This window comes from Hypomesus nipponensis, chromosome 1, assembly GCF_054491055.1.
Source record: "Hypomesus nipponensis isolate SF chromosome 1, ASM5449105v1, whole genome shotgun sequence".
Classification (NCBI taxonomy): domain Eukaryota; kingdom Metazoa; phylum Chordata; class Actinopteri; order Osmeriformes; family Osmeridae; genus Hypomesus; species Hypomesus nipponensis.
The window spans coordinates 4248926-4274000 of NC_140361.1; the positions used below are offsets into that span (position 1 = coordinate 4248926).

Genomic DNA, 25075 nt, shown 5'->3' on the forward strand with positions numbered 1-25075 from the left:
GCATAAATCTATCAACAAGCTTCTCCTGTTTCGGAACCGTTTTCAGATGTCTTTTAGGAGACTCTTTCTAGGACGAACAACTTCACCGTGATACAGTGTCTACCTTATGTAAGTGGTTAATACTCTCCGTCTGCCTTTCCCTGCCTCTCTCTCTCTCTCTCTCTCTCTCTCTCTCTCTCTCTCTCTCTCTCTCTCTCTCTCTCTCTCTCTCTCTCTCTCTCTCTCTCTCTCTCTCTATCTATCTCTCCAGTGCTTGTGATGCAGACAGGCTGCTGTTGATTGTCCCCATGTTCCTCTCTGAAGGTGACAGCAGATATGGAATGAGGGGGGGGGGTGGGGGAGAATGACACTCTAACCTCCTGAGGGGGAACAATCCAGTGTAAGCTGACTCAGTTGTTCAGAACTTTGATTATAAGTCATTTCCCTGGGTGCCGAGGCAGCAGTGTGGTATCATTGAGTGTATCCGCATCATTAAACCCCCCTCCCTCCCTCCTCCTCCTCCTCTTCCTCCTTATCTAAATTCTCAACCATCAATTTAGTAATTTAACACCCCTGCAGTATAAGGGCTCTGTAGCCAAATCGTTTTTATTATCGGCAATTTTCCCCTATTGTGTTGCACAGAGGCACATATTCCTCATGCCTCTGCAGATTGTGAATGCATCCAGAACGTTCCTGGCCAGGCGGCAGTGCACCCTGACGGGCTGCTTTCACTTCCTGTTAGCTGCCACAGCGTGATAGAACCTTGTGAATGCACCTCATCCCTCCTGGTAACCGAGAGCACTGACGTATCAGTCTGGATGCAGCCGGGAGCAGATAGCACAGTGTCAGTCAGGTGTGATGGGATGCATTGAAGAAGATGGCGAGAGACTGTCGTTCAGGGCTGTGAAACATGGGGAAGAAATGAAAAGGAAAAGGAGAGGATAGGAAAGGAGAGGATAGGAAGTAGGGAAGGAGAGGAGGATATAAGAGTGGATGAATAAAACGTTCAGAAGTGAAGCATGGCCAGGGGCTTTATGAACCTGTTGGGTCTGGTTTGTTCCTGGGTCGTCTAGGCAACACAGAGCTGCCAAACCATCACTGGTTTGTTGTGACGCGACCCAGACCAGATGTTTCCTCTGCTGTGGGTGAAGATCTGCTGTGAAGATCTCTCATGTTAGCACACAGCTTTCTCACGTTAGAGCTCTCTCCCTCTACCTCTCTCTCTCCCTCTACCTCTCTCTCCCTCTCCACAGTAGAATGTTCTCACGGTTCTTATGTGCTCTTGGATCTGTGTAAGAACAGGTGTGTCTCTTCCCCATTCTCCCTCTCTCCACCTCCCTCCCTCCTTCCATCTCTCCACATCCCTTCTTCCTTCCTTCCCTCCATACCTACCTCCCTGTCAGTGTGGATGAGTTATCTGAGGATCTCACTTGGATGACAGTTCCAGCCCACACCATTAAAAACCCCTTGCTCTCTTCTCCTGACTGCCCGCATCACATCAATATAAAACCTGCTGGATGCGAGCAGCTGGTCAGAAGGTGATTTCTGCCCTCGCTGTGGAAAATGCAAGCCTGGCGTTTTCCAAAGCACCATTTATATTATACAGGGGTGGGTGAAGGGAGGAGGAAGAAGGAGGAGGCAGGAGAAGGGTGGAGGGAAGAGGGAGTGAGGCAGGAGAAGGAATAGGAGGAGGAGAGTGAAGGAGGAGAGAAGAGGGAGGAGAGAAGGGGGAGGACGGAGGAGGGAGGAGGAAGAGGGAGAAGGGAGGTGTAGGAGGAAGAGGAGGAGGAGAGTGGAGGGAGGAGGAGGAAGATGAGGAGGAAAGTGGAGGGATGAGGAGGAAAGTGGAGGGATGAGGAGGAGGAGGGAGAAGGGAGGAAGAGGAGGTGGCACAGATGATCGCTCAGTTGATATAGGTCGTTTTTCCCCTGGTGACCTTGACAACATCCATAGAGCCTAAATCAGAGTGACAGAGGACCCAGCCTTAATCTGGCAGGGTATGTGCGAGTGTGTGTGACTGTGAGTGTGTGTGATGAACTATAACAGCTGGAGTTGAGCATGTCCATCAGAGAATGCATGTGGTAGAGAAGGTAATGAGCTGGCAGACACCCAACACACACACACACATGCACACACACACACGCACCCAGACACACCCACACACATAAATACACACACTCATGCACACACTCTTAAAACTGCTGACTGGACAGTTTAATGTGGTGCCTCGCTCCACTGCTCCATCCACACCATTAGATGATTGACTTCCATGGCCTCTGAGGGGAGCGGTGCTGGGTACAGGCCCCCAGTGCCTCCCCTTGGGTTGAGGAGATTACAGCCGTGACCCCCATAGTTCCATAAAACATCCCAGGTTTAATGCCACTGCTGCACTGAAGTTTTTTTTTTTAAGTCCCTACCCTTGCAGAACTGTGAATCCCTGCCATCCTACTATTTGTGAAGAGATACGATCCGGTACATTCTTCCTGACATCCGCAGTATACTTCATAACATTATTAGAGTTCAGCAGATCACATACCTTTACCTTTGAAAGGTCATTTGCTTTGAACTTAATCAAGGAAACACTTAGGAGACTGGATATCTCCATCTGAAAGATGGATTTAGCCCACATATATAGCTGGAATCAATAAGCGTGTCCATGCAACTGACCAGTAGGTCTGGAGGGAGGGAGGAGGTAGTGAGGGAAAGCAACACAGTAATTTGTGGAGAGAGTACATTGGATTTATGTTATTTATGAAGAGCAATCTGGCCCATATGTGATCTGTGCTCACATACGCCTGGTGGAATGCATGATTTGGCAACCATCATATCTTCCAGGAGAAGAGAGGGACACACACTCCAACACACACACTACACACACATTCTCTCTCACACACACACACACGCACACACTACACGCTCTCTCTCTCACACACACACATGCTCCCCTTTCCTCCACATAATTGGAGCATTCTTTGAGTGATTAAATGAAAACAGCAGTGTTACAATAACACCCTATCAAAATGCCATCCTAGAGCGTGGTGATGGACTTACAAGTACTAAATGTGTTTCTCTCAAAAAGAAAATATACTATATGTTATGTAGGTATGATTTTAGTCAACTTCAGTTTATTTTGCCTCTTTTTTGACATGATAGCATAAAAGCTTCATACTCGAGGGTGTGAAAGGGTACACTTAACAATAATCATCTAATCAAATCTCTGTTTATACAGAATTTTATCCTTTTCAATGACTCGTGTCAAAAAGTGACGGGGAAATCAACTCCACAGATTCAAGCTAAACTCTCAGGAGAGAAGTTCCAGATGAAATGTAGAAAACCTGAAAGAGAGAGTAGGACCTGGGAGACCTCCTCCTTCAGAGTCGCTCCCAGGAGTTCACCTCAGCACTCCTGCCGCAAATCACACTCATTTATAGCTGTCCTCTCCACCCGGAATGAAAGGAGAACAACATCCAAACTGCCAAACCCATCTGGGCGTCTGACACATACAATCAAACACACCGTCGAGGAGACATCAGAACTGTGTCGCACAACAACCAAACACCAATTACTGCCTCAATCCGACTCGGAAAGAGCCTGGAAATCGTGCTCAGATTCAAAGAGGGTTCAACTAGTGATTTGTAGGAGGGCAGGAGGGTTACTGCTCTGATTGGACGCGGGGTCTGTGTATGTGGGATTGGAGCTCTGATTGTCCCTCGCAGTGATCCGTAGTTTGCAGAGATGAAGAGGGTGTTGTGAGAAGGGGGCTTGTTCTGTCATCCCCTCTCTGACCCTTCTGAGGTGATCAAAGATGTTAGAAAGTTAAAAATTGGGCAGTTCCACCTGAAAATAACTAGGGCATGTGATTGGCTCGGGGGTGGAGCAGAGCAGGCTTTGAGGCAAATCACAGAGCCAAACGTTAAGATCATTCTTTTGACAAGATCACGTTTCGGACAAGGTCACTTACCCTCCGTAACTGTATCCCCTTCCCTTGTAAGAGATCCATCCAGTCAATCTACTGGAATCTAATTGAATTTCCTACAGTAAATCTAAAGCTCCATGTTTGGGACACAAACACAGCCTTGATTGTTCTGCTCATGTCATTCATACTTGCTGTCCATCAGAGGAACAATAAGACAAAAAAACAAATGCTATTTATATCCCTGAATCCAAATAAGAAATGAATGGAAGAACTGGGGCCAAGCGACACTGTAAAAAGATCCTTTGATAAAGAGGTTTTTTTGTATGTTTGTCAATGGGCTTCCAACTGCCGTTTCAGTTGGCAGGGGGTCCTGGCGGTAATGGAATTAGTCTCAGAAGAAAAACCATTTAATTATGATCTAGCTCGGTTGGGGTCGATGCCGTCACCTCAGTTTGCTTCTGAGAGTATACACACATTCGGAAATGAAACCTTAGTTTAAACGTTTGTTATGGATTATGTCCTCCGCTTAAGAGTGAAATGTACTTCAGAGTTGCATTTAGTAATCAAATCAAGTAAATACCACAGTCACACAGTCTAGGTGAAATTATCTTGAGCTTCTAAACACCAAAATGTCAGTTTCCCCTCTCCTCCCCTCCCCTCATGCTCAGCTGAGATTAGATTTAGGTAAAGAACATTTTGTGCAGGTGTGTGGTACTGCAAACACACTCACGCACACACACACACACACACACATCTGATCTTGATAAGAGAACATCCTTTAATATCAACAGCGTTGATATTAAACAGTAAAACTAACAGCATCCCACTAACAGTGAAACATGCACTGGAACCCAAGCCGCCGCTCCCTGGAGTCAAGGCTCCTCAAGGCCCCAGAACGTTCCGCCCACCTCCACCTCCGAGGGAGTAAAACAAGCACACACAATAACCTCACCTCTCTACATGCAACCATGATACCCCCAGCCTGCCCCCGCACGTCCACACACTGGTTTCAAACTCTCTTTATCTATGAGACAGCTGGTGTGAATGTGCTTATCTGTGTCTTCTTGCTGTGGACCATGTCGACACAGAACACTCACACAGTATGTGATTATGTACTACCATATCTTTATTCGACCGTGGGATGGGCTGTGCTGATTGGCTGAGTGAGTGCTGTGGCTAAGACGAAGGAGGAAGATCACTGGCATGGATGACAGCATGGAGGATGATCACTGGCATGGATGAGAGTTTAGACGGTTTTATCTTTGTTTGAAAGTTTCCGCAGTCAGAGAGTGGACTGAACTCAGCACCCTCCGCCGCACCATGCTTGAGGCATGTGGCGCTTTATCTACCAAGACCACACTCAGAGCAGGAGTCTGTCTCCCCATGACCCATCTCAGAGAGCCGCTGGTGTGTGCTGAATCAGACACGGCTCAGCTTAACGGCTCGCAGCTCACGAGGCACAGCTGATCTAATGAGGAACCAGGCTGAAGGCCCCAACAGCTTCAGGGTCAACAGGTTCTCCACACGCAGAGCCTATGGAGCCACAGGTCTGGTACGTTCTTATTACTTCCTGTTTACTGTAAAAAAATAAATAAAAAAAAACGATGAGGATAGAGAATTGATAGTGTGCATTTACGGTTTGATTTGTGTCACGGTTTTAGCTTTCTGGACTGTTCCATTCGCTATTTTTGCAACCTTTTGGAAAGTAGTTATTTTTCTTAAATAATTTTCCAACCCTTCTAAACTTCTTTTTACAACTTTTCCTTTTTCAACCTTTTTTCAACTTTTTTTTTATAACATTTTTTTTCGTACATAGTGAGAGGAAAGAGGAGGAGAGGAGAACAGAGAAGCCTAAACAGAGTAGAGTAAAGCAGAGCACAATATTGTTACACAATAGTGTAAAGTAGAGTATAATAGAGTCCTCAAGTTCACAGCTGAAACAAACTACAACAAACGAAAAAGAACTGGAAACCTGACGCAGACACTAACCAGACGTAGGTGCAGCTGATGACATCACAGGTGCATCTGATGACATCACAGGCGCAGCTGATGACATCACAGGGAAACAAAGGGGCAGGGAAAACCCAGATCTGGCAGGGGGGAATGGCCATGTGCGTGACACCAAGTGATGAAGTGAAGACGGGCGAGGAGGAAGAGGACGATGAGCAAAGGACGGAAAAAAGGAGAGGAAAAACAGGAACAGAAGCAAAAATAAACTTTGTATGGAAGTTTGTAAATAAACCCTAAAATAAAAACTCATCTGATGACCCTCTAGACATTGTCCCCCGCCAAGCGGCTTGGAGGATATTTTAATCCTGAGAAACATGATGAGAGGAGTAGAGGGGAGAGGAGAGGGGGAAAGAGGAGAGGATTGGAGTGGAGAGGTGAGGAGAGAAGGGGAGAGGAGGGGAAGGGAGGGAAACAGAGAGGAAGGGAGGGATGGGAAGAGGAGGAGAGTATAATATATATGTATAGATTAGACAGACCAGATACAGTAATTGTTTCTGCTTAAACTGCTGAGTCAGTAGACACTGTCCTATAGAACTTGTTCTCTGGCTTTGTAGATAAGTGAACCTGCGGATGAGAGTATTATGGATCTCTGTCAGTGTCCTAGTGTACAGAAACTGCAGCATCAGCACTCGGCACCAGATGTGAGAGTATGTTTGCGATTGTGTGTGTGTGTACCTTAATGTCTGTGTGTGTAATAATGTGAAAGATACTTCAAACATCATCAATTGCGACTCCAACATTTCCCAGCTGAGACAGTTTACTTGCCAGCATTTGTGTTCGGTGTTAAAGTTTGTGTGAATGTGTGCATTTGCGTGTTTGTCTCTGTGGTTTGTGTGTGTGTATGGGAGGGGGGGGGAGAGGGCGACGGGGGGTCGGAAAGCATAAATATTTTTTTTTAAGTTCAAATTCTTCGAAGACAGGAACACATGGTTGCAGTTAGGCCGGGGAGATATGTTAGACCTGCATGAAGATAAATGTGTGTGTACACTATAGCTGCAGATGGGTCTTTTTGTGTGTGTATGAAACTCAATACGTGGGTACATACATCCAGCAAGTCAGATGAACTGTAACTTTGCTCTGAGCGATTCCTTTCATCATCTCCGGATGTTCTGCTCCCCAGTTTAGAACATCGCAGAACATCTCAAAACACCTCTGGAGAACATCTCTCTGCAGTTAGTCACCCAGAGGCCCAGTCTGGGGTCTCCTTGGAGGGGCTCAATCAATCACCACTTCACAAGACACGTGTTCCATTCACGGTATACGATGCACTGTGTATATTATGTTTTCCCTCCACACACACACACACACACACACGGAATTGTGTGAGTGACAGCCTCTAAACCCCTCCTCTGTTCTCCTGGCTTCCTGCCTGCATGAAGCCAATTAAGATATTAGGATGAGTCATCCTATCAGCAGCTAACAAGCACAATTTTCCACTGTTTTAATCTGTTTGCCTCACTCCTTCTTTCCTCTCGTCTCTCTCTCTCTCTCATTCCCCTCTCTCTGGCTCTCTCTGTCTGTCTCTCTCTCTCGCCCTCCCTCCCTTCTTTTCCTTGAGTGTGTGAGCTTATGAAGCTGTTTTTCTTAATTATAATTCGAAGGTGGCGGTCTATTAGAAGGCAGAAACTGGATCGCTGCTCAGGGAGATAGTGGGAGAAAATAACTCATTTCAAGGAACATTGGCTTCTGTAGAGTGCTGGGCGAGAGGGATAAATAAAATGATATTGACTTTCATTAATAAGATGTTTCAAATGAATTTGGGGGAGAGAAGGCGCAAATCACTAACCCAACATCCCAGAACATTTAGAGTTGAATGTTTTATTGGTTTTCTTTAAGCTATACTTTACCTTTCAGTGGTGCACACACACACAAACACACACAGAGGCAACAACATTTTCAACAATTGGGTGCATTGTGCATAGAAGGTTAGTGCTGATTGCCACTCACTCCAGAGCAGCGAATGATTTGATCCTTGGAGAGAGAGAAACAGTGTGACTGAGAGTGGGAGAGCGAGAGAGAGAGAGATAAAGAGTGTGACTGAGAGAGAGAGAGAGAGATAAAGAGTGTGACTGAGAGAGAGAGCGAGAGTAAAAGACTCAGACAAAGAGAGAGAAAGTGAGTGATAAAGCGAGAGCGATAGAGTAATATATTTTCCTCAACACTGGCAGGACTGGATGGAAGGTGGAATTTGAGGACTTCCATGGGGAATGCAGACCACCAGGACTCTCAGCCACACAGTTTGTTTTGACTGTAGGTATATCGCCATGGCATCTCCACATCACATCCCATAATAAGATAGTATCCTAATAAAAGTCTGTGACCTCCAGAACCTTTTGCTGCCAAAACACCAGGACTTGGATTACATGGACCCTTTAAATGGTTTCCATGTCTAACAGAAGATCTGGTTCTATATGTCGGTGATTGCTGGAACAGAGGTCTCTGTGTAAGCCATATCATTTAGGTCTGCTTTTGATTATGGTTGTAAAATAATGAACAGAGATAATATTTGCTATCATGAGTAATGCATGGAATGCCTTTGAATAATACATACTTCAAAAGAATTCATATTTTACAGCCGTTTTAGAATAACAAGCCTTAAAGAACAGTTTAATCCTGTTTTAAAAATCCCATTATGCTATTTTCTCTATATAAATCTTATCAAAATGTAGTCGGGTGAGAGGGCACTTAAACCGTTAAGAGTGAATTTGGATTTCTCTGAATATTCTCCACAGCAATAACAGTCTTTTTCAGTGACAGGGTATATCCAGACAGAGGTAATTGCAAGCAGACCCGACCTGTGTTCCTCTGTGCTTCTGAATCTCCTGCAGAATAGCACTAGAAGCCATGGTCCTGTCATCCACACACACACACACGCATACACACACACACAGACACATACACACACACCTACAAACCCACGCACACACACTAACACACGCACATACAAAAGATGACAATCACCCAGCTACTCGTAGATTAATTGCTAAAAGGTGGAGGTTTGGGCATTATCTCAGCCCCCGCAATTTCACCCCCCTCCGCTCCCCACCGCACTTTAAAGATTACATCAAAGAATCACAGACACAATCTGCTATCCTTCTCTGGGCTGCTACTGCACCAAGAAGCTGATTGTGACACTCGGAGTGAACTATGACCTCACACTGTAACCGCTTGGCCTCTTCCAATGTTGTTTACCCCTCTGGGAGCAAAGGATGCTGGGACAGCGGTATATGTCCCCAGACAAGCGGAAATTCCTCAGTTTGCCATGCAGGGTTCTACGTGGGGTTCTGTCCCTGATTGTGACAGGGCCGCTGACAGATGTTCTCTGTGTGTTTACACACACTTGGTGCTCAGAGCACAGCTGGGACCACAGAACAAGATGCAGCTTCCTGTTTGGCACATGGACCACTTCCTGTCATATAAGTAGGACAAGATCAGCCTGAGGAGGATCCTTTGGTTTGACTTTGGCATCCTGATGGATTAAACCCTGTCTGAACACAGCAGGCAGGGCCAGACACTAAGGTGATCATGTATTACAGAGATAAGGTATTAAAGGGATAATGTACTGCAGTGATAATGCACAAGAAACGTGTAGCGCTGCAGGGCGAGTGTTGTCTCTGTGGCCGTTCTGCTCCCATGCTGAGAGAAGAAGTCAGAGGAAACGCTGAGGGGCTTTGGAGGTGAAGGTCAAGATCTGTTGAAGGTATGAATCAACAGCTATGCACGCAGTGCAAACATGCTCACACAGTACACATCAAGTAGTAAACTGCTACTGTTCACATTGGTGGGTTCCTGCCCCCCCAACAACCCTCCAAGGAGTCCTGCCATATCTTTCCATGTGAACGCTGACCTGGTCGACAAACATGGGCTCCCTCTTCTCCTCCTCCTTCCTCTTCCTTCGCTTTTTTCCCTGCATCTTAGCTCTTTGCCGAGTCTCAGCCCTCTTCACCCAGCTACGCCCCATCCTCTCATCCTTCTCTTCCTCCCTCCTGTGTCCTTGTGTGGTTGGGGGGGGGGGGGGGGGGTTGGAGTCCAATGTGAGACTGGACGTCCAACCAAGAGCCAAGATAGATGAGGATTTGCTGACAAATGTAATATTTTATGAACATTTTAATTTCCCCCCCGATCCCTAACCTTTTATTCCCCACGGTGCACTTGCATTGTTTTCATTTAGACTCGCACTGATTCGAGTAACCCCTCTGAGCGTCCCTGCTGGAGTTGGTGGAGGCGCACAAGGACAGAGAACCATCTGGAGAAGCGATGCTGCCCTCACATCACAGCCACACACACTGGTAAGGACTGGATGTGAGACAGGGTAGGGGGTGAGACACAGTGGGTGGGGTGAGACACGGTGGGGTGAGACAGGGTAGGGGGTGAGACACAGTGGGTGGGGTGAGACACAGTGGGGTGAGACACAGTGGGGTGAGACAGGTAGGGGGTGAGACAGGGTAGGGGGTGAGACACAGTGGGTGGGGTGAGACACAGTGGGTGGGGTGAGACACAGTGGGGTGAGACACAGTGGGGTGAGACAGGTAGGGGGTGAGACACAGTGGGTGGGGTGAGACACAGTGGGGTGAGACACAGTGGGGTGAGACAGGTAGGGGGTGAGACACAGTGGGTGGGGTGAGACACAGTGGGGTGAGACAGGGTAGGGGGTGAGACACAGTGGGGTGAGACACAGTGGGGTGAGACAGGGTAGGGGGTGAGACACAGTGGGGTGAGACACAGTGGGGTGAGACAGGGTAGGGGGTGAGACACAGTGGGGTGAGACACAGTGGGGTGAGACACAGTGGGTGGGGTGAGACACAGTGGGGTGAGACACAGTGGGGTGAGACAGGTAGGGGGTGAGACACAGTGGGTGGGGTGAGACACAGTGGGGTGAGACAGGGTAGGGGGTGAGACACAGTGGGGTGAGACACAGTGGGGTGAGACAGGGTAGGGGGTGAGACACAGTGGGGTGAGACACAGTGGGGTGAGACACAGTGGGGTGAGACACAGTGGGTGGGGTGAGACACAGTGGGGTGAGACACAGTGGGGTGAGACAGGTAGGGGGTGAGACACAGTGGGTGGGGTGAGACACAGTGGGGTGAGACACAGTGGGGTGAGACAGGTAGGGGGTGAGACACAGTGGGTGGGGTGAGACACAGTGGGGTGAGACAGGGTAGGGGGTGAGACACAGTGGGGTGAGACACAGTGGGGTGAGACAGGGTAGGGGGTGAGACACAGTGGGGTGAGACACAGTGGGGTGAGACAGGGTAGGGGGTGAGACACAGTGGGGTGAGACACAGCGGGGTGAGGCAGGGTAGGGGGTGAGACAGGTAGGGGGTGAGACAGGGTAGGGGGTGAGACAGGTAGGGGGTGAGACACGGCGGGGTGAGAGACGGTGGGGGGAGACAGGGTAGGGGGTGAGACACAGTGGGGTGAGACAGAGTGGGGGTAGACACGGTAGGGTGTGAGACATGATACATTGTGAGACAGGACAGCAGGGAGTGAAACATGACATAAAATGTAATTAACATGCTCCATAAAAACAGCCACAACACACTTCACTCTGTTTAATGCCAGTGTTTACTTCAGTTGGAGGGCCTGCCTAGGTGGCTCCCATTGCAGGCATGGCCTCTGTTTATGGTTAGCTTCAACCCTAATCAATAGCAACACTTTGTATTATAAGCGTCCTGCAAAGATAACTGTATTGAGTTTCAACAAATTACAAACTGCAGCAACTGGTTGAGTTGGATAAGTGGCTATTGTAGAGCTTGTTTTTATATTCTGTGTATGGTAAAAATGGGGTATTGAAGAAGAACCAAACTATGTTTGTTGGCAAAGGTCTATTTAGCTGTTGCTTCCTAGCAACAGGACCACAGCCAGTACCAGAACATGATTCATTGCTAATTACAACCCATGGAGATCATTTCACGTAACTTATTTGTTTTTTTCCTCTGCCTGAGGTATCGACGGGAGCCTTTAATCGTCATTGATGGTTACATTTTCATTTCCAAACAGATTTAGGCAGCAGAAGCAACAGAACGCAATTAACAATGAGCTGGAGGTTTTAGAAAACCAACATTTAACATACTTTAGTTAATTCTCTAGAGGAGAGTTCCAGGGCCTTAAGGGATCGAGGCTGGAGTTTCCCTCTGACTTTTAACTCCCCGGCTCCCCCAGTAAAGGACGATAACAGGAACCAAGACCTCAGAACCACACAGCATGGCGTCTCTGAACGCATCGAGCTCTGGATGACCCAGCAGTAGCCCATCACCTCAAACTGAAGAAGTCTCTAAAACCAAAGTGGATGTATCAAGGTCTTGGTAAACAGTCAGAGTATTCCATCCTTATCTGAGCTCTGAGGGCAAATGTCTGAGGAGGAGCTGGGATAGAAATATGCTGAAGTAATTTGCATGTATATGGATAAGGCACAACATGGTTATCATAATTCACGAATATTTGCCTGTCCAAAAATAGGCTGTGTGATGACTCACATGCACACAGACAAGCAAGAAAAGACAAGGAAAGGCACAAACAGACAGATACACACACACACTCATACACACTCATACAAACACACATTGAAACTGGGAACTGTCCAGAAATTTGTTCTTTTCGCATAGCCGTGTCCTGGATTACAGTACATCTGCCAAAAAAGTATCAGTACAAAACAAGCACAGCACGAACCTATCGCAATAATGATATTGACTAATTTGACAATTCCACAATGGCCCTGGTAAACATACAAATACTAAAAACCTATACCTCTACTGACATTTCAGTCCAGGTTTCAGTAGTATTCCACTGAAACCAGAATGATAGAATGGAAAGGTTTGGGTTCCTGTTCCGTTGTTGTCATGACGAGCCATATAAGGAAGAGGTGATCACTAAGGACTGCTACGTGCACATATAACATGTGCCTCCCCAGGAGAGGTCTGGATATAGATGTTACTGTCCAAATATGTTCAGTTGTATTTTTTGGGAAGGAAAGATTACAAAAAAAAAACATATTATTCCCATAGATGTTTCAGTTGTTATAAATCTCCTAATCATGACTACTATATTTCATGGACTCAACTGTATTTTTTTATGAGAGGGTAAAAAAATGATTTAGTGCTGCTTGTTATATTAATACTTCTTACACTGTATTCCTAATCAAATCATGTGAAATATTTACACTTCGTTCAATGTTCAAACCACACATGTATTGTTCTTTGAAGACAACAATTTATGTGTTGAGTTGTCTTATTAGTGCAGCAACATGCCAAGAGCTTAACTGTTCACATAAAACACACTACTTCCTCCACCACAACTGTATGTGAAACAAATCTAAAATTACATCTACCATTTATCACTGAAGCTGAAAGGTTAAAAAAAGATGCTACTTGGCTACAGTAGCCTATCTGAGCACATTATTCCAGACTAGACCGCGTGTCTGTGACAGGAATTGAAGCAACAGCGTCTACAATTTCACCTTACACAAACCTAGATCTAAACCATCTCTCCTTCGTGGAGCCAACCATTACAGGCTGAACAACCATTCGTATTTGTTGCCAAGTTTGAATGATCAGGCACATATTTGATAGCCTGTATTATGTACGAATGCAAGATCAACAATCTGCTAAATGCATAAATGTAAACTGTACTCAGTGGGGTCTGTTACACAGTCATTGCACAACTTCCTAACGTTAACCCCCTCCTGTGTGAGCAAACACAGTGGAGAGGCTCTGTTATCCTAAACGAGGAATGTGAACGCTTGAACTAAAGGAGTCTCGGATGAAGCTGGAAGAAAAAAAAAGAAGAAGAAAATCCAAACGGGAGGCAGATTTCCCTGAGGGCCGGGGCTGATATTTAACTAGCAGCGGACTCGTAACCTTCTCTCCCATTCCTCCCCGCACACTCACCGCCTCCGTTGCCCGGCGAGACCCAAATCCATAAAGCCAATTATCTTTCCTCTGCTTTGATGTTGAAGTTGGTATGATAACTCAAATGCCAAGAACTACAGTGTCCTAAAAGAACAAGATTCAATGAAAGAGAACTATAAAAGTTCAAATTGAATGGTGTATCTTTAGTACGCATGGGATATCACTTAGGCAGAGTTCATGTGAGCAGGATCAGACCAGCCCTGAGATGGTATTAGTGTGACGAAGAGTTTTACAAGGGTTTTTAAGTTTTACAGACCTAGCGATAAGAGGCCTGCAGAATCTCAGTTTCCCTCTGCTCTTTGCGCTTGGCACTCAGCTGCTGGGATAGATCCCCTGACATGTTATTATGCCTTAATAAGTCATGGCTTTATTTCATCACAATTCATGACATTATACCTTAATGAGGAGTGGCTTTATACAATCACTTCTCATGTTATTATGCCTTAATAAGTCAAGGCTTTGTACCATCATTACTCATGTTATTATACCTGAAGTCACAGATTATTATCGTCTTGATTCATGTTATTATACCTTAATAAGTCAAGGCTTTACATCATCGTGATATTAAGTCCCAGGTTCACACAATAATTTCACATGTTTTTATACCTTAATAAGTCAAGGCATTCTTCGATCATTAATCATGTTATTATAACTTAATGAGTCATGAAACAACCCTAAAGATCATTTGTAAAGTTACCACACCGTAATTTGTCTTGTTCTATGGAAAGCAGAGTCTGTGGCAGTCCTGCTATCTGGAGTCAGGATCTATGGAGGAAACACGACTGTGGAGATATTAATCTGGATCTCCTGATCAGCATCTACAGCACATGTCTGGTAGGAAGCAAAACTGGGAGCAGATATGTGTGCGTGTGCATGTGTGTCTATGTGTGTGTGCTTGCATGTTTGTATGTTTTTGTGGGTGTGTGTTTGTGTGTACTAGTAAAATACAAGATTGTTTCTGTGTAGGCTAGCTGGCTGTGACTCCAGAGAGGGTATGGTACCGAACACGTCAATAAATACTGGGTCTGCCATGTGACTGGACATGGCTTGTGTTATTCATGGCAGGATGTGAGTTCTATAACAGGGCCTCTCAACACACACACTGACACGCACATACTTGCACACACACACTTACTTGTACACACACACAAACAAACACACACACCCTCAGGCCTAGACTTCCTAGTCTTATAAGAAAACTTTCCTCACAGCATATTTTGTGAAGCATTGATTGAAGGATTGCTATTGATTGACTGACTGGTAGGACAAACTGATTGAGAAGACACTTTAAAAAGGCTTGTAATTTTAGTTTATCATAATTTTCTTGTCTTTTTCCGTTTTGGTCTGATCATTCTGATCATTCCCCCCCCCCCCACACACACACACACACGCAGGTCTGTTGACACAGCTAGGCCTACTCTCTGGCTGGATCAGGGGGCATGGCACACTTCACTGTTTATGACCTCTGGTTGGTTATGAGAGCAGACACAGTTTGACTATAAGGCTCCAATAAGTGGAACGGATGCAGTGTCGTTTCACATGGTTGAAGTTCAAGGTTCAAATCCAGTTTGTCCTGGTATTCCCTGTGACACCGCTGCTGGTGACGGGGTCGAGCCGTCTAACCGCGAGCGTTTAGCGTGCAAAGCCTCATGGGAAGATGTCAAAGGGGAATAATGGTGTGCCTCTGGACCAGGCCAGCCTGGAGAGAAAGTGTTTTGAGAACCAAAAGTTGACATGTGATGTTTTGACAAGACTTTCTATTACTGAGACCTGTTTTACTGTGTTATGTTTTAACTGGTGATCATATCCAGGGTCCCGGCTATATTTACATTCTCTATGCGAAGGGATTCAGGGACTATGTTACCTGTAAAGAAAATGGCGCAATCCACGAGGAAGTTTCAGGAAGATCAAGAACAGGTAAGATTTTTAAGAAGAACTAAAAACAAAAAGTTGATCCCCTGTAACGAGGCCCTCAGAGAGTTGTTAAGAAACACAGACAGCTCAGTGCCAGCGGAATGTCAATTCCTAATTTTGGAGTTGCCCACATCTTTCCATCCAATTATGTTCCAACTATCTTGTTCCAGCCAATAGCATTCAGCCTCCTTGGCCTCCTCCAGCCTTCTTGGCTTATTCAGTGAAACCCCTGTCAATCAAACTCGAGTTGATGTAAAGCGTGGAAAAATCGGGAGAGCTTCTTCTCATTTCCAAGTTTCATTTGTAATGTTACTTTTTGCAGCAGATTAATAAAACTGGGGAAACATCAAGCATCTGACCGTAACAAATGCTCTTGAAAACAGAAGTCTGTTTCCGGTGTTTTTTTGTGTGCCAGCGAAGCGAGCGCTGTTTTAGATGAACAAGGCTGGTCTGGGTGGGAACCAGCACGTTGAGAAACACATTGGATCTGTTTGATTTGAACCCCCAAGCAGCAGAGAGGCTAATGAGATGTGACACAGTGTGACACAGAGAGACATGCTAATGAACCATAGAGACCAGTATGGGTATGGTGCAGACACAGAGCAACTGCTCTCAGCGTGAAACAAGCGTTTCCTCAAGTCGTGCTCGTACTGTCGATGTTTCTAATAGTAGGGGAAGAGAGAGAGAGAGTAAGGGAGAGAGAGTGAGAGAGAGCGAGAGAGAGAGAAAGAGAGAGAGAGAGAGAGAGAGAGAGAAAGAGAGAGAGAGAGAGAGAGAAGAGAGAGAGAGGGAGGGAGGGAGGGAGGGAGGGGGAGAGGGAGAGAGAGAGAGAGAGAGAGAGAGAGAGAGAGAGAGAGAGAGAGAGAGAGAGAGAGAGAGAGAGAGAGAGAGAGAGAGAGAGAGAGAGAGAGAGAGAGAGAAATCCCAGTTTTGACAGATTTGGAGCTTGAGTTGTTTGTGTCCTTAGGGATTTTGAGCTCGTAAAATAATCTGAGGAGTTTCAGTCGAGGCAGCCAACAGTTTGTCCATTCTTCCTGTTTTCTTTTTTTAATAATAGTTTTTTAATTTCCATCCTTTCTAAATGGAAATCTGCATGTAATATGGAATGTTACACTGGACCTTGGCTCACAGTCACCGGTTTTATTCACCCTGAAGTCATGACTAATATCCGGACATTCTAATTCAAATATTCCATTATGGATATATGATTTATCTTTTTTAATTCCCTCTCTCTCTGTCTCTTTGTGTCTCTCTCTTTCTATACCTCTGATCCTCTTGCCAGGGGTTGTTACTGTAAGATGTGATATAGTGACACTAAACCCACAGTGTGGTGGTTTCCTCTCCTGATTGAAATGCTGCTGATGCTGTGAGAACTTCAGCCGTCTGAGAGAGGCCCTGACCTCACACGTTTCCATGGCGCTGTCCGCGACAGTGGAACAACAACTCTCTTGTGTTCTTCTCACACAATGCAGCAGGAGACGAGACGATTGCGCAATCTGCAAGTAGTGGAGATAGAGATAAAGAGAGAGGTAGAAAGAAATTGAGGAGAAAGAGAAAGGGAGAAAGAGTGTGAAAGAGAGAAAGAAAAAGAGAAATAGGGGGAAATAGGGAGAAAGGGATGCGGTTAGTGTGTGTGTGTGTGTGTGGGTGTGTGTGTGTGTGTGTGTGTGTGTGGGTGTGTGTGTGTGTGTGTGTGTAAAAGACAAAGTGAGAAGGGGAGTTGAGGGAGAGAGAGAGAGCTAATGCTCGAGAGGGAAATGATAGACGAAACTAGGCAGTGTATATCAGGAAAAAGAGCAAAGAATTCTTTGCAGGAATGTGAACCTTTTTATAAAAAACCTGGAGATGATGATAAGCTGAATTATACCATATTTTGTACTTTCTTGGCCATGTTACCACCGAGTTATGCTCATGAGTTATCCAACCTTCTATCCATCCTATCTCCATCCTCTCCTCATCCCAACTTCCCCCCCTCCCAACCTTGTCTCCTCATCGCCCCTACAGCCTCTTCTCATCACTCCAACCTTTCCTCATCGACATCCTCCTTCCCTGACCTCCTCTCCACCCTCTCCATCATTACTAGCAGCAGTGAGCAGACTGCATCCCTGCAGGTACCGTAAGATAAAAGACCAAACAGGGAACGTCGTTAATAAATTACAAAACGACACAGTTGAACACTTCAGTAACTAAACAAACTCTCCAGTAAAGTACGTCTCTCTGAAAAAAAAGAAAAAAGAAAAACATAACCTGTGAGGTGGTGTCACCTTAAATCATATCCCCAGTGCAATCATCAAAAGCTTCCCACCCTGCTGGTGACCTGCCCTTGTCTGCCCTGCTGAATTTACGTTCCCTCTGGATTCCCCCAGTAGTCGTCTAGCTGGTGAGGTGTCACACTAAATCAGGTCTCCTTGGGACTTCCTGCATGGCTCAATCAGAGTCCTGACCAGCGGAGCCGGTGTTCATCACCTCTGTCACCTACGCCTGCTGGAACTCTGGGTGTTAAGCCCACTTCAAAGACATACAATAGAGAATCTGTCTCAATTTCTCTTTCTATCTTTCCCCCCTCGTTTTCCTACCCATTGCTTACATAAGCTCTCTCTCCATTGCTTCTTTTTTCTCTCTCTCTCTCTCTCTCTCTCTCTCTCTCTCTCTCTCTCTCTCTCTCTCTCTCTCTTTTCATCTCTTTTCCGCCTTCTCTTTCTCTATCACCCTGTATCAAATGTTTTCCTCTTCTTTCTGTCTCCCGCTCTTTCTATCCCCCTCTATCTATAACTCTCTCTATCCAACTACCCACACACACACACAATCATTTTTCTCATGACCCCTGACCCCTGCTGTGTCAAACACTGAAGCCTGGTGTCCTTGCTCAGTGTCGGACCCAGACTGGAGCTACTCCAGCAGGAAAAAACAATCCGATAAACACTCGTGTCGGATGAGGGTGCACGATGGAGGTCAAAAAACCTCCACCGTCACAATAACCCCCTCGGACCTCTGCACTGCCCCAACCCTGAGAATGAACAGCCTGCTTAGATAGCAGAGTTGGGTGAACTAGTATTTGCAAACACTTGGGTGCACTTGATTTATTAAGAAATCATCCTCTCCTCTCCTCAGGGTTTCTCCACCCGGCATAACGATGCTAAGTGTTGGCTCACATCATGTGAGAAACAGAGGGAGGAATCTGTTTTCAGCAGAGGAAGAGAAGAGGGTCTAGATCAGCCTTCTCTCCGCTCATCCCTTCTCACTCCCTCTTTCTGTTTCTCCCTCTCACCCTCGTCTCTCATTTCCCCTGACTTCCTCTCTCTGTTCCAATCTTTCCCTTCCTCCATCTCTCTCTCCTTCACTCCTGGGGAGTGCTTCTGCCTACCCCTCCCCTCTGGGTATTAATAGGGTGGGGTAGGTGGGGGGGTTGTGGAGGCATTAAGACTGTCCCAGGGGGTTTTGCTGTACAGACAGGGAGTAGCGACTGTAAATCCGCCGTGTTCACACACACACACACACACAAATGGACGCACACACACTCACAGAAAGAGAAAAGTATGAGTTGTACTCCATATACAGTCATTTCATTCAGCCACATGCCCCCCGCAAATCCTTCCAGTCTCACTGGAGACTGCTGGCTCAGGACACATTCTTCAGTTCCTTCTATCCTGGTCCAGAGAGAGAAAAAAGGGAGATAGAGAGAGTGTGTGAAAGAGAGCGTGAGTGTATTTGCAGTATCTTCTGAGTGCTTTCCTCTGTCACTGCCAGACCATCAAGGTGCATGAGAATGCAGCTCTAATTGACAAGTCCAGATAAATAAAGGTTCAATTACCAGAACCAGACAAAACAACCTTTCAGACAGCTTGGATAGGGACCTCTCGTCTTCATGGTGACTGGCCTTTTCTCCAAGGGCCCCGCCCCGGCTCTGTGGCAGGCAGAGCTGAGAGGAAGAGTGGAGGAGAGGACCTGAGCTGAGGGTGATAACACCGGGTACATCCAAACATTTACCTTAAAGAGAGAGAGGAGAAAGAGGAGAGAGAGAGAGAGAAGAGAGAGAGAGAGAGAGAGAGAGAGGAGAGACAGAGAGATAGATAGAGAGAGAGAGGGGAGAGAGAAAGGAGAGCGAAGAGATTGAGATAGAGAGAGAGGAGAGAGATGAGAGAAAGGAGAGAAAGAGAGAGGAGAGAGAGTGGGAGAGATAGAGAGATAGAGAGAGGAGAGAGAGGATAGAGAGAAAGAGAGAGAGAGAGATAGAGAGAGGAGAGAGAGAGGATAGAGAGAGAGAGAGAGAGAGAGAGAGAAAGAGAGAGAGAGAGAAAGAGAGAGAGAGAGAGAGAGAGAGAGAGAGAGAGAGAGAGAGAGAGAGAGAGAGAGAGAGAGAGAGAGAGAGAGAGAGAGAGAGAGAGAGAGGAGAGAAAGAGTGAGGGGAGAGAGAACGCACTTGCTAAGTGTTTCCATGATGATCAGACACCGGTGGTACACAAGCAGACACAACCTCCCCCTGTGGGCCCAAGCACAAGGATCAGATTCAACACATTCACTGTTTATTGATTGTTCTGTACATGTGAATGTATGCGTCATGTGGTTGGAATGACAGAGTATGGTAAGCAGACAGACTCATCTAGAATTGTGTGTCCCCTCCCCTCCCCTCTCCTCTCCTCTCACTCTCTTTCTCTCTTCTTTCACTCTCTTCCTCCTCTCCTCTCCCCCTCTCAGAATCAGAATCTCCTCTCCTCTCTCACTCTCTTCCTCTCCTCCTCTCCTCCTCTCCTCTCCTCTCCAGTAAACAAGCCAGAGAATGTGGGTGAAATGCTACTTCTTGTTTCTTTCTTCCCCTAATTGTAGATCAGCAGAATGACCTCAGCCTAACATGAGTCTCCACTGTCACCCTGGCCCAGCTACAGGCCCTGCCAACTACGGCAGCCTACACCAACCCTGTCTCCATACTGTATCTACCATGATTCAATCCTGCATCAACCTTGCATTCACCCTAAATGAACTGTACCTGTGATCTTCACTGGTCTAACCTGGTCTGCTGTAATCTACTCTACATTACTCCACACTACCAGTTCCAACATGAAGTCCACCAGGAAGTGAAAGTATGTCATGGGGGTTTCTAGACCAGACATTAAAGATGGTCCTGCCCCCATTCAAAACACTTGCTTTATGTTTTAATTCATCTATGCTGGAAAACCAGACTCAAATGTGTTGTTGCTCGCGTGTGTGTCGTTTACTGTTGTCTTGATTAAAGTGGCAAGCGGAGGCCAGAGGGGGTGTAGCGGCGTTGTGCAAAGTCCATGTTTTCTGTTTCAGAGTGGGTGAGAGGTCTACTGCCTTAAATGTTTTCCATATGGCAGATCAGGGCTCAGTGCTCAGTTCTTAGCAAACTTTTCATCAGCACAATCAATCAATTAATTAATACCGAATAGAATCGAAACTTTGAAACAGAATTTATGAATGATCATAGAGAAGCAGATGGCTTTACATGGTTGAGGTTGAAGCAAACTGCTCTACTTACTGGCCTAGTCTGTCTACTTCCTTTGTGGTTGGTGGACAGAACAGGAAGATGATTAATCACCAGATGAACATCAGGTTCTGCTTATGACAGGGCATGTTCTTAGATGGGTGACAGCGCCGTGAATTTACACAACTCAAGTCTTCTTCTGTATGATCTGCAGACATGTTTCTTCTCTACTGCTTTCTCTCTGCTCTCATCAGAGGTCAGGTTTTTATTCCCCTACTGGAAATGATCGTGAAAATATCCGTGTGTGTGTGTGTATGTGTGTGTATTAACCTCTCCCTCTCTCTCCAGTGTCCACACCATGTCAATCCAGCCTGTGTCTGGTTGGCAGCATCGGACAGAACATCACGTTGCCGTGCTGGCACAACGGACGTTCCGCCAGGACTCTCACCGCGTGCTGGGGGCGGGAGAGGGTGCCCATGTCCAAGTGCTCCAGGACCATCGTCTCCATCCAGGGAGGCAGGGTCACGGGCCGAGCCTCCCCCAGGTACGTCCTCCTCAGTGGGAGAGAAGAGGGCAACGTGTCCCTGACCATCCTCCATGCTCGGGAGAGTGACTCGGGCGAGTACGGCTGCAGAGTGGAGATCCCAGGGTGGTTCAACGACCTCAAGATCAACATCCACCTCACCGTGGATTCGGACAGTACATTGCAACATGAATCTCAACAGAAATCTGTTGCCGTAGCGTCGGCTCGACCGGACCCCATCGCCATGTCAACCGCAAGGCCGAGGGACAAGGTACAAGGTACGCACTCACTGGACTGTCCCCGCTGTCAAAAGCAGACTCGGTTTACACGTGAGCCTAATCAAATACCACAGATATCACCCTGCTTTAGGATAGCAAACTATGTTTGAAACAGATTATGTTTTCAACTATTTCTCTTCTGCAGAGATATTGACAACACTGGGAGTTAAATCTGAGAGCTTGCTTGGCCATCAGGTAACTCCAACATAAAATTAATGTTGTGTTTATTTATAAGTAAAGTAGCTCATATTGTTGGGAAAGTATTTATTGTAGGTTGTGATGATTTATCATCAGTTGATATGGCTGCTAGGGATTTTCAAGAGGAGCAGGGCAAATCATTTAAATATTTGAAACTTGAAATAATGAAACTGTCAGCAGGGACAGCAAAAGGTGACCGTGTTGTTGATGCATTCAGCGAAGACGGCCGCCATCTTCCTGATCCCACTGGCAGTAATCCTGGTCTTCATCCTGGGTAAACACAGGGGCGGGGTTAATCCTGCATGGTCTTCATCCTGGGTAAACACAGGGGCGGGGTTAATCCTGGTTTTCATCCTGGGTAAACACAGGGGCGGGGTTAATCCTGGTCTTCATCCTGGGGAAACACAGGGGCGGGGTAAATCCTGGTCTTCATCCTGGGTAAACACTGGGGCGGGGTTAATCCTGGTCTTCATCCTGGGGAAACACAGGGGCGGGGTTAATCCTGGTCTTCATCCTGGGTAAACACAGGGGCGGGGTTAATCCTGGTCTTCATCCTGGGGAAACACAGGGGCGGGGTTAATCTCACTCCTCTTCTCGGTCTGACCTGAGAAGCAGAAGTGAGCAGCCACTGAAGTGACCATCAGTGGTGTGTGTTTGGGTTTGTGTGTGGGACGGATTGTGTTTGTGCAGGGGGGTTTGTGTGTGTGCGGGGGGTTTGTGTGTGTGTGTGTGTGTGTGTGCGGGGTGTGTGTGTGTGTGTGCGGGGTGTGTGTGTGTGTGTGTGTGTGTGTGCGGGGGGTTTGTGTGTGTGTGTGTGTGTGTGTGTGTGTGTGTGTGTGTGTGCGGGGTGTGTGTGTGTGTGTGTGTGTGTGCGGGGTGTGTGTGTGTGTGTGTGCGGGGTGTGTTGCGTGGGTGCCACTTCCTCATACAGCTCAAGTGGAACAAATTCCCCATAACATGCTGCTCTGTAACCTAGAATTAGCTTCCAGCTTGCAATGTTGCTTCGACAGATTAAACATTGTTCCTGTTTGTGTGTCTCGTCTGTCAACACAGGGAGATGGAGAAGACAAAGACTGGAGATGACACCTGGCCAGGAGGAGAACATCTACGAAGACATTCAATCGTTTGCCAGATAAGGAACTGTCACCAGTCAATCTCTGACTGCACGACTGAGTAATGTCCGCAGCCAGTCCCATGGGAGAGAAGGCAGTATGACAAGATTGAGAATAAAGTGTTTTCAGTGCTGAGCGGAGGGTAGCCTATAGGATCATCGCTCTCTAACCCTTAGAGTTTTGTTACCAGCTTCAGTAGAGATCAGGCTTCTACACAGAAGGTCAGGAGTTCAAGCTTTCACACAGGTACAACGTATAGACTTTGTTAGCTGTGAAGAGTGTTCCCTAATTCACCACGACGGAGAACACATTTCAACTCTTATTTGTTTAACAGAGAGATTAAGGAAGGAAATATCAACCACACAGGCTGCAGTATAGTTCTGTACTGTCTGACATTACCGGTGTTTATATATCCTTGTGTGTAACCGGAGCTATATAAATACACAGCGACTCTATGTATTACCCATACAGTAGCCGAGAAACCAATAAGTTTTGTTTGATTAGCTTTCTGTGAGCTAGCATTCTGATGAACTTGGAAGTTGAGATGTTTTTAACCCCAAATGCCTGAGACCTGCTGTTCATCCCAATAGGGTCAGGGTCGAGTATGTATACATGGTATATCCCATGCCAGCTCCTGGTCTGGTTTTGCTGGTCCACCTGCAGAAAGCAGAGCCACAGCGCTATCTAGTGACAGTAAGTGTACAACTCCAAAGCGACAATGCTGTCAGAATTCTACAACCAGTGTGCTCCCCAAAAAGGACTATAATAACATTTAGAATAGAATGCCGTCAAGTTTGCTACTGTACAGACAATACATTTTAATACATGATTTAATTAATGACAATAATTTTTTTAATTATTTGTACACGATACTATGTAACCATTAAATGGTCAGTCAACTTGTATCAAGTCTATTATCGAGTCTTTGCCTACCACTGATTGATTGAATTAACTGTTTTGATTATTTACTCAAGAGATTCAAACACCCAAACAGTTTGACATCATCAGTCTCCCCAGAAGTTTTTCTTCACTACACACACAAGTAAATGTTACCACACTTCCCCCTACACTCCCTGATCTCCAGTAGAAACAAGCCAAACGTCTCTAAATCTCTCCGAGTTCCTCATATTCAGCTTCTCTTGAGTGGGATGAAAACATTTTTGAATCACTGTGGAGATACCAAACAGACCGATTTATCCGTGTTGCTAAACCAATCTCCAAAGTGTCCGCAGCCTCCTTCTACAATTCCTCTGTGGTCCAGAGGTGAAAGACGGACAGAGATCGACCAATGAGGAACCAATACCAACTCTGTGGACTCTCTTCAGGTCATCTGGTCCTGTTCACCACATATGAAACTGGCATTAATCGATCAATTGACCGCTTCCTAGCGGTTTTGTTAATGTACTTGTTTTTGGGGAGATGTATTATTGTTTTGCTCTTTGTGACATTGTTTGCAATACAAATCAAACGAGTTCGAACCCGACGCTTGCATTCTTACTAATAGATATAGTTAGTGAGTGAGTCTGGTCACATGACACACACGAGCCAGTGTGATAGGCCAGAGCCCTGCAGCCTCACAGTCTAATCAGTGAGGCCGTTGGAACTTTGAAACAACCCAGCTGAATAGCTCCTCTAATAGCTACAATCGGTAGCGGAGGATAAACAAGGAACAATGGCATTCCTGACCGAGCAGATATTCTCCTATACCCACTTTGCCTCAGCACCAGGGTTGCCCGGCAGTAACATCCCAGACACCGGGAGTCAGATCACTCTTTCTGCTGACGCTCCCAATCTC

The 25075-nt window shown here is 46.3% G+C and overlaps 1 protein-coding gene and 2 long non-coding RNA genes across 5 annotated transcripts; 2 read left to right on the plus strand and 1 right to left on the minus strand.

Annotated features, from left to right (window-relative positions):
* Window positions 1-3656: 3656 nt before the first annotated feature.
* LOC146302097 (uncharacterized) lies at window positions 3657-8466 on the plus strand. Its single transcript, XR_014764403.1, has 4 exons — window positions 3657-5447; window positions 7026-7161; window positions 8074-8155; window positions 8233-8466. It is a non-coding gene; the product is annotated as an uncharacterized LOC146302097 (long non-coding RNA).
* Window positions 8467-14434: 5968 nt separating this feature from the next.
* LOC146302098 (uncharacterized) lies at window positions 14435-24758 on the plus strand. 2 transcript variants are annotated; one of them, XM_084702144.1, is made up of 6 exons: window positions 14435-14646; window positions 15624-15729; window positions 21518-21970; window positions 22116-22165; window positions 22349-22442; window positions 23222-24758. In XM_084702144.1, the coding sequence occupies exons 1-6, from the start codon at window positions 14533-14535 to the stop codon at window positions 23302-23304; spliced, it is 900 nt and encodes a 299-aa protein (XP_084558270.1). In that variant the 5' UTR covers window positions 14435-14532; the 3' UTR covers window positions 23305-24758. The 2 variants fall into 2 exon arrangements, with proteins under 2 accessions (XP_084558270.1, XP_084558260.1); XM_084702134.1 differs by having other exon boundaries at window positions 14436-14646; window positions 22346-22442.
* Window positions 16794-21881, minus strand: LOC146302099 (uncharacterized). Of its 2 annotated transcripts, XR_014764506.1 has the most exons (4): window positions 21500-21881; window positions 20147-20206; window positions 19557-19645; window positions 16794-17222 (listed from the first exon to the last, which is right to left on the minus strand). It is a non-coding gene; the product is annotated as an uncharacterized LOC146302099 (long non-coding RNA). The 2 variants fall into 2 exon arrangements; XR_014764557.1 differs by lacking the exon at window positions 16794-17222 and having other exon boundaries at window positions 19274-19645.
* Window positions 24759-25075: the final 317 nt, after the last annotated feature.

Excerpts from the sequence above, each read along its gene's own strand:
- LOC146302098 (XM_084702134.1), top strand. The coding sequence starts at position 14,533 with ATGGAAAGCAGAGTCTGTGGCAGTCCTGCTATCTGGAGTCAGGATCTA. Across the intron at positions 21,971-22,115 it reads GCCGAGGGACAAGGTACAAG|AGATATTGACAACACTGGGA; the intron begins GTACGCACTCAC and ends TCTCTTCTGCAG. Across the intron at positions 22,443-23,221 it reads AATCCTGGTCTTCATCCTGG|GGAGATGGAGAAGACAAAGA; the intron begins GTAAACACAGGG and ends CTGTCAACACAG.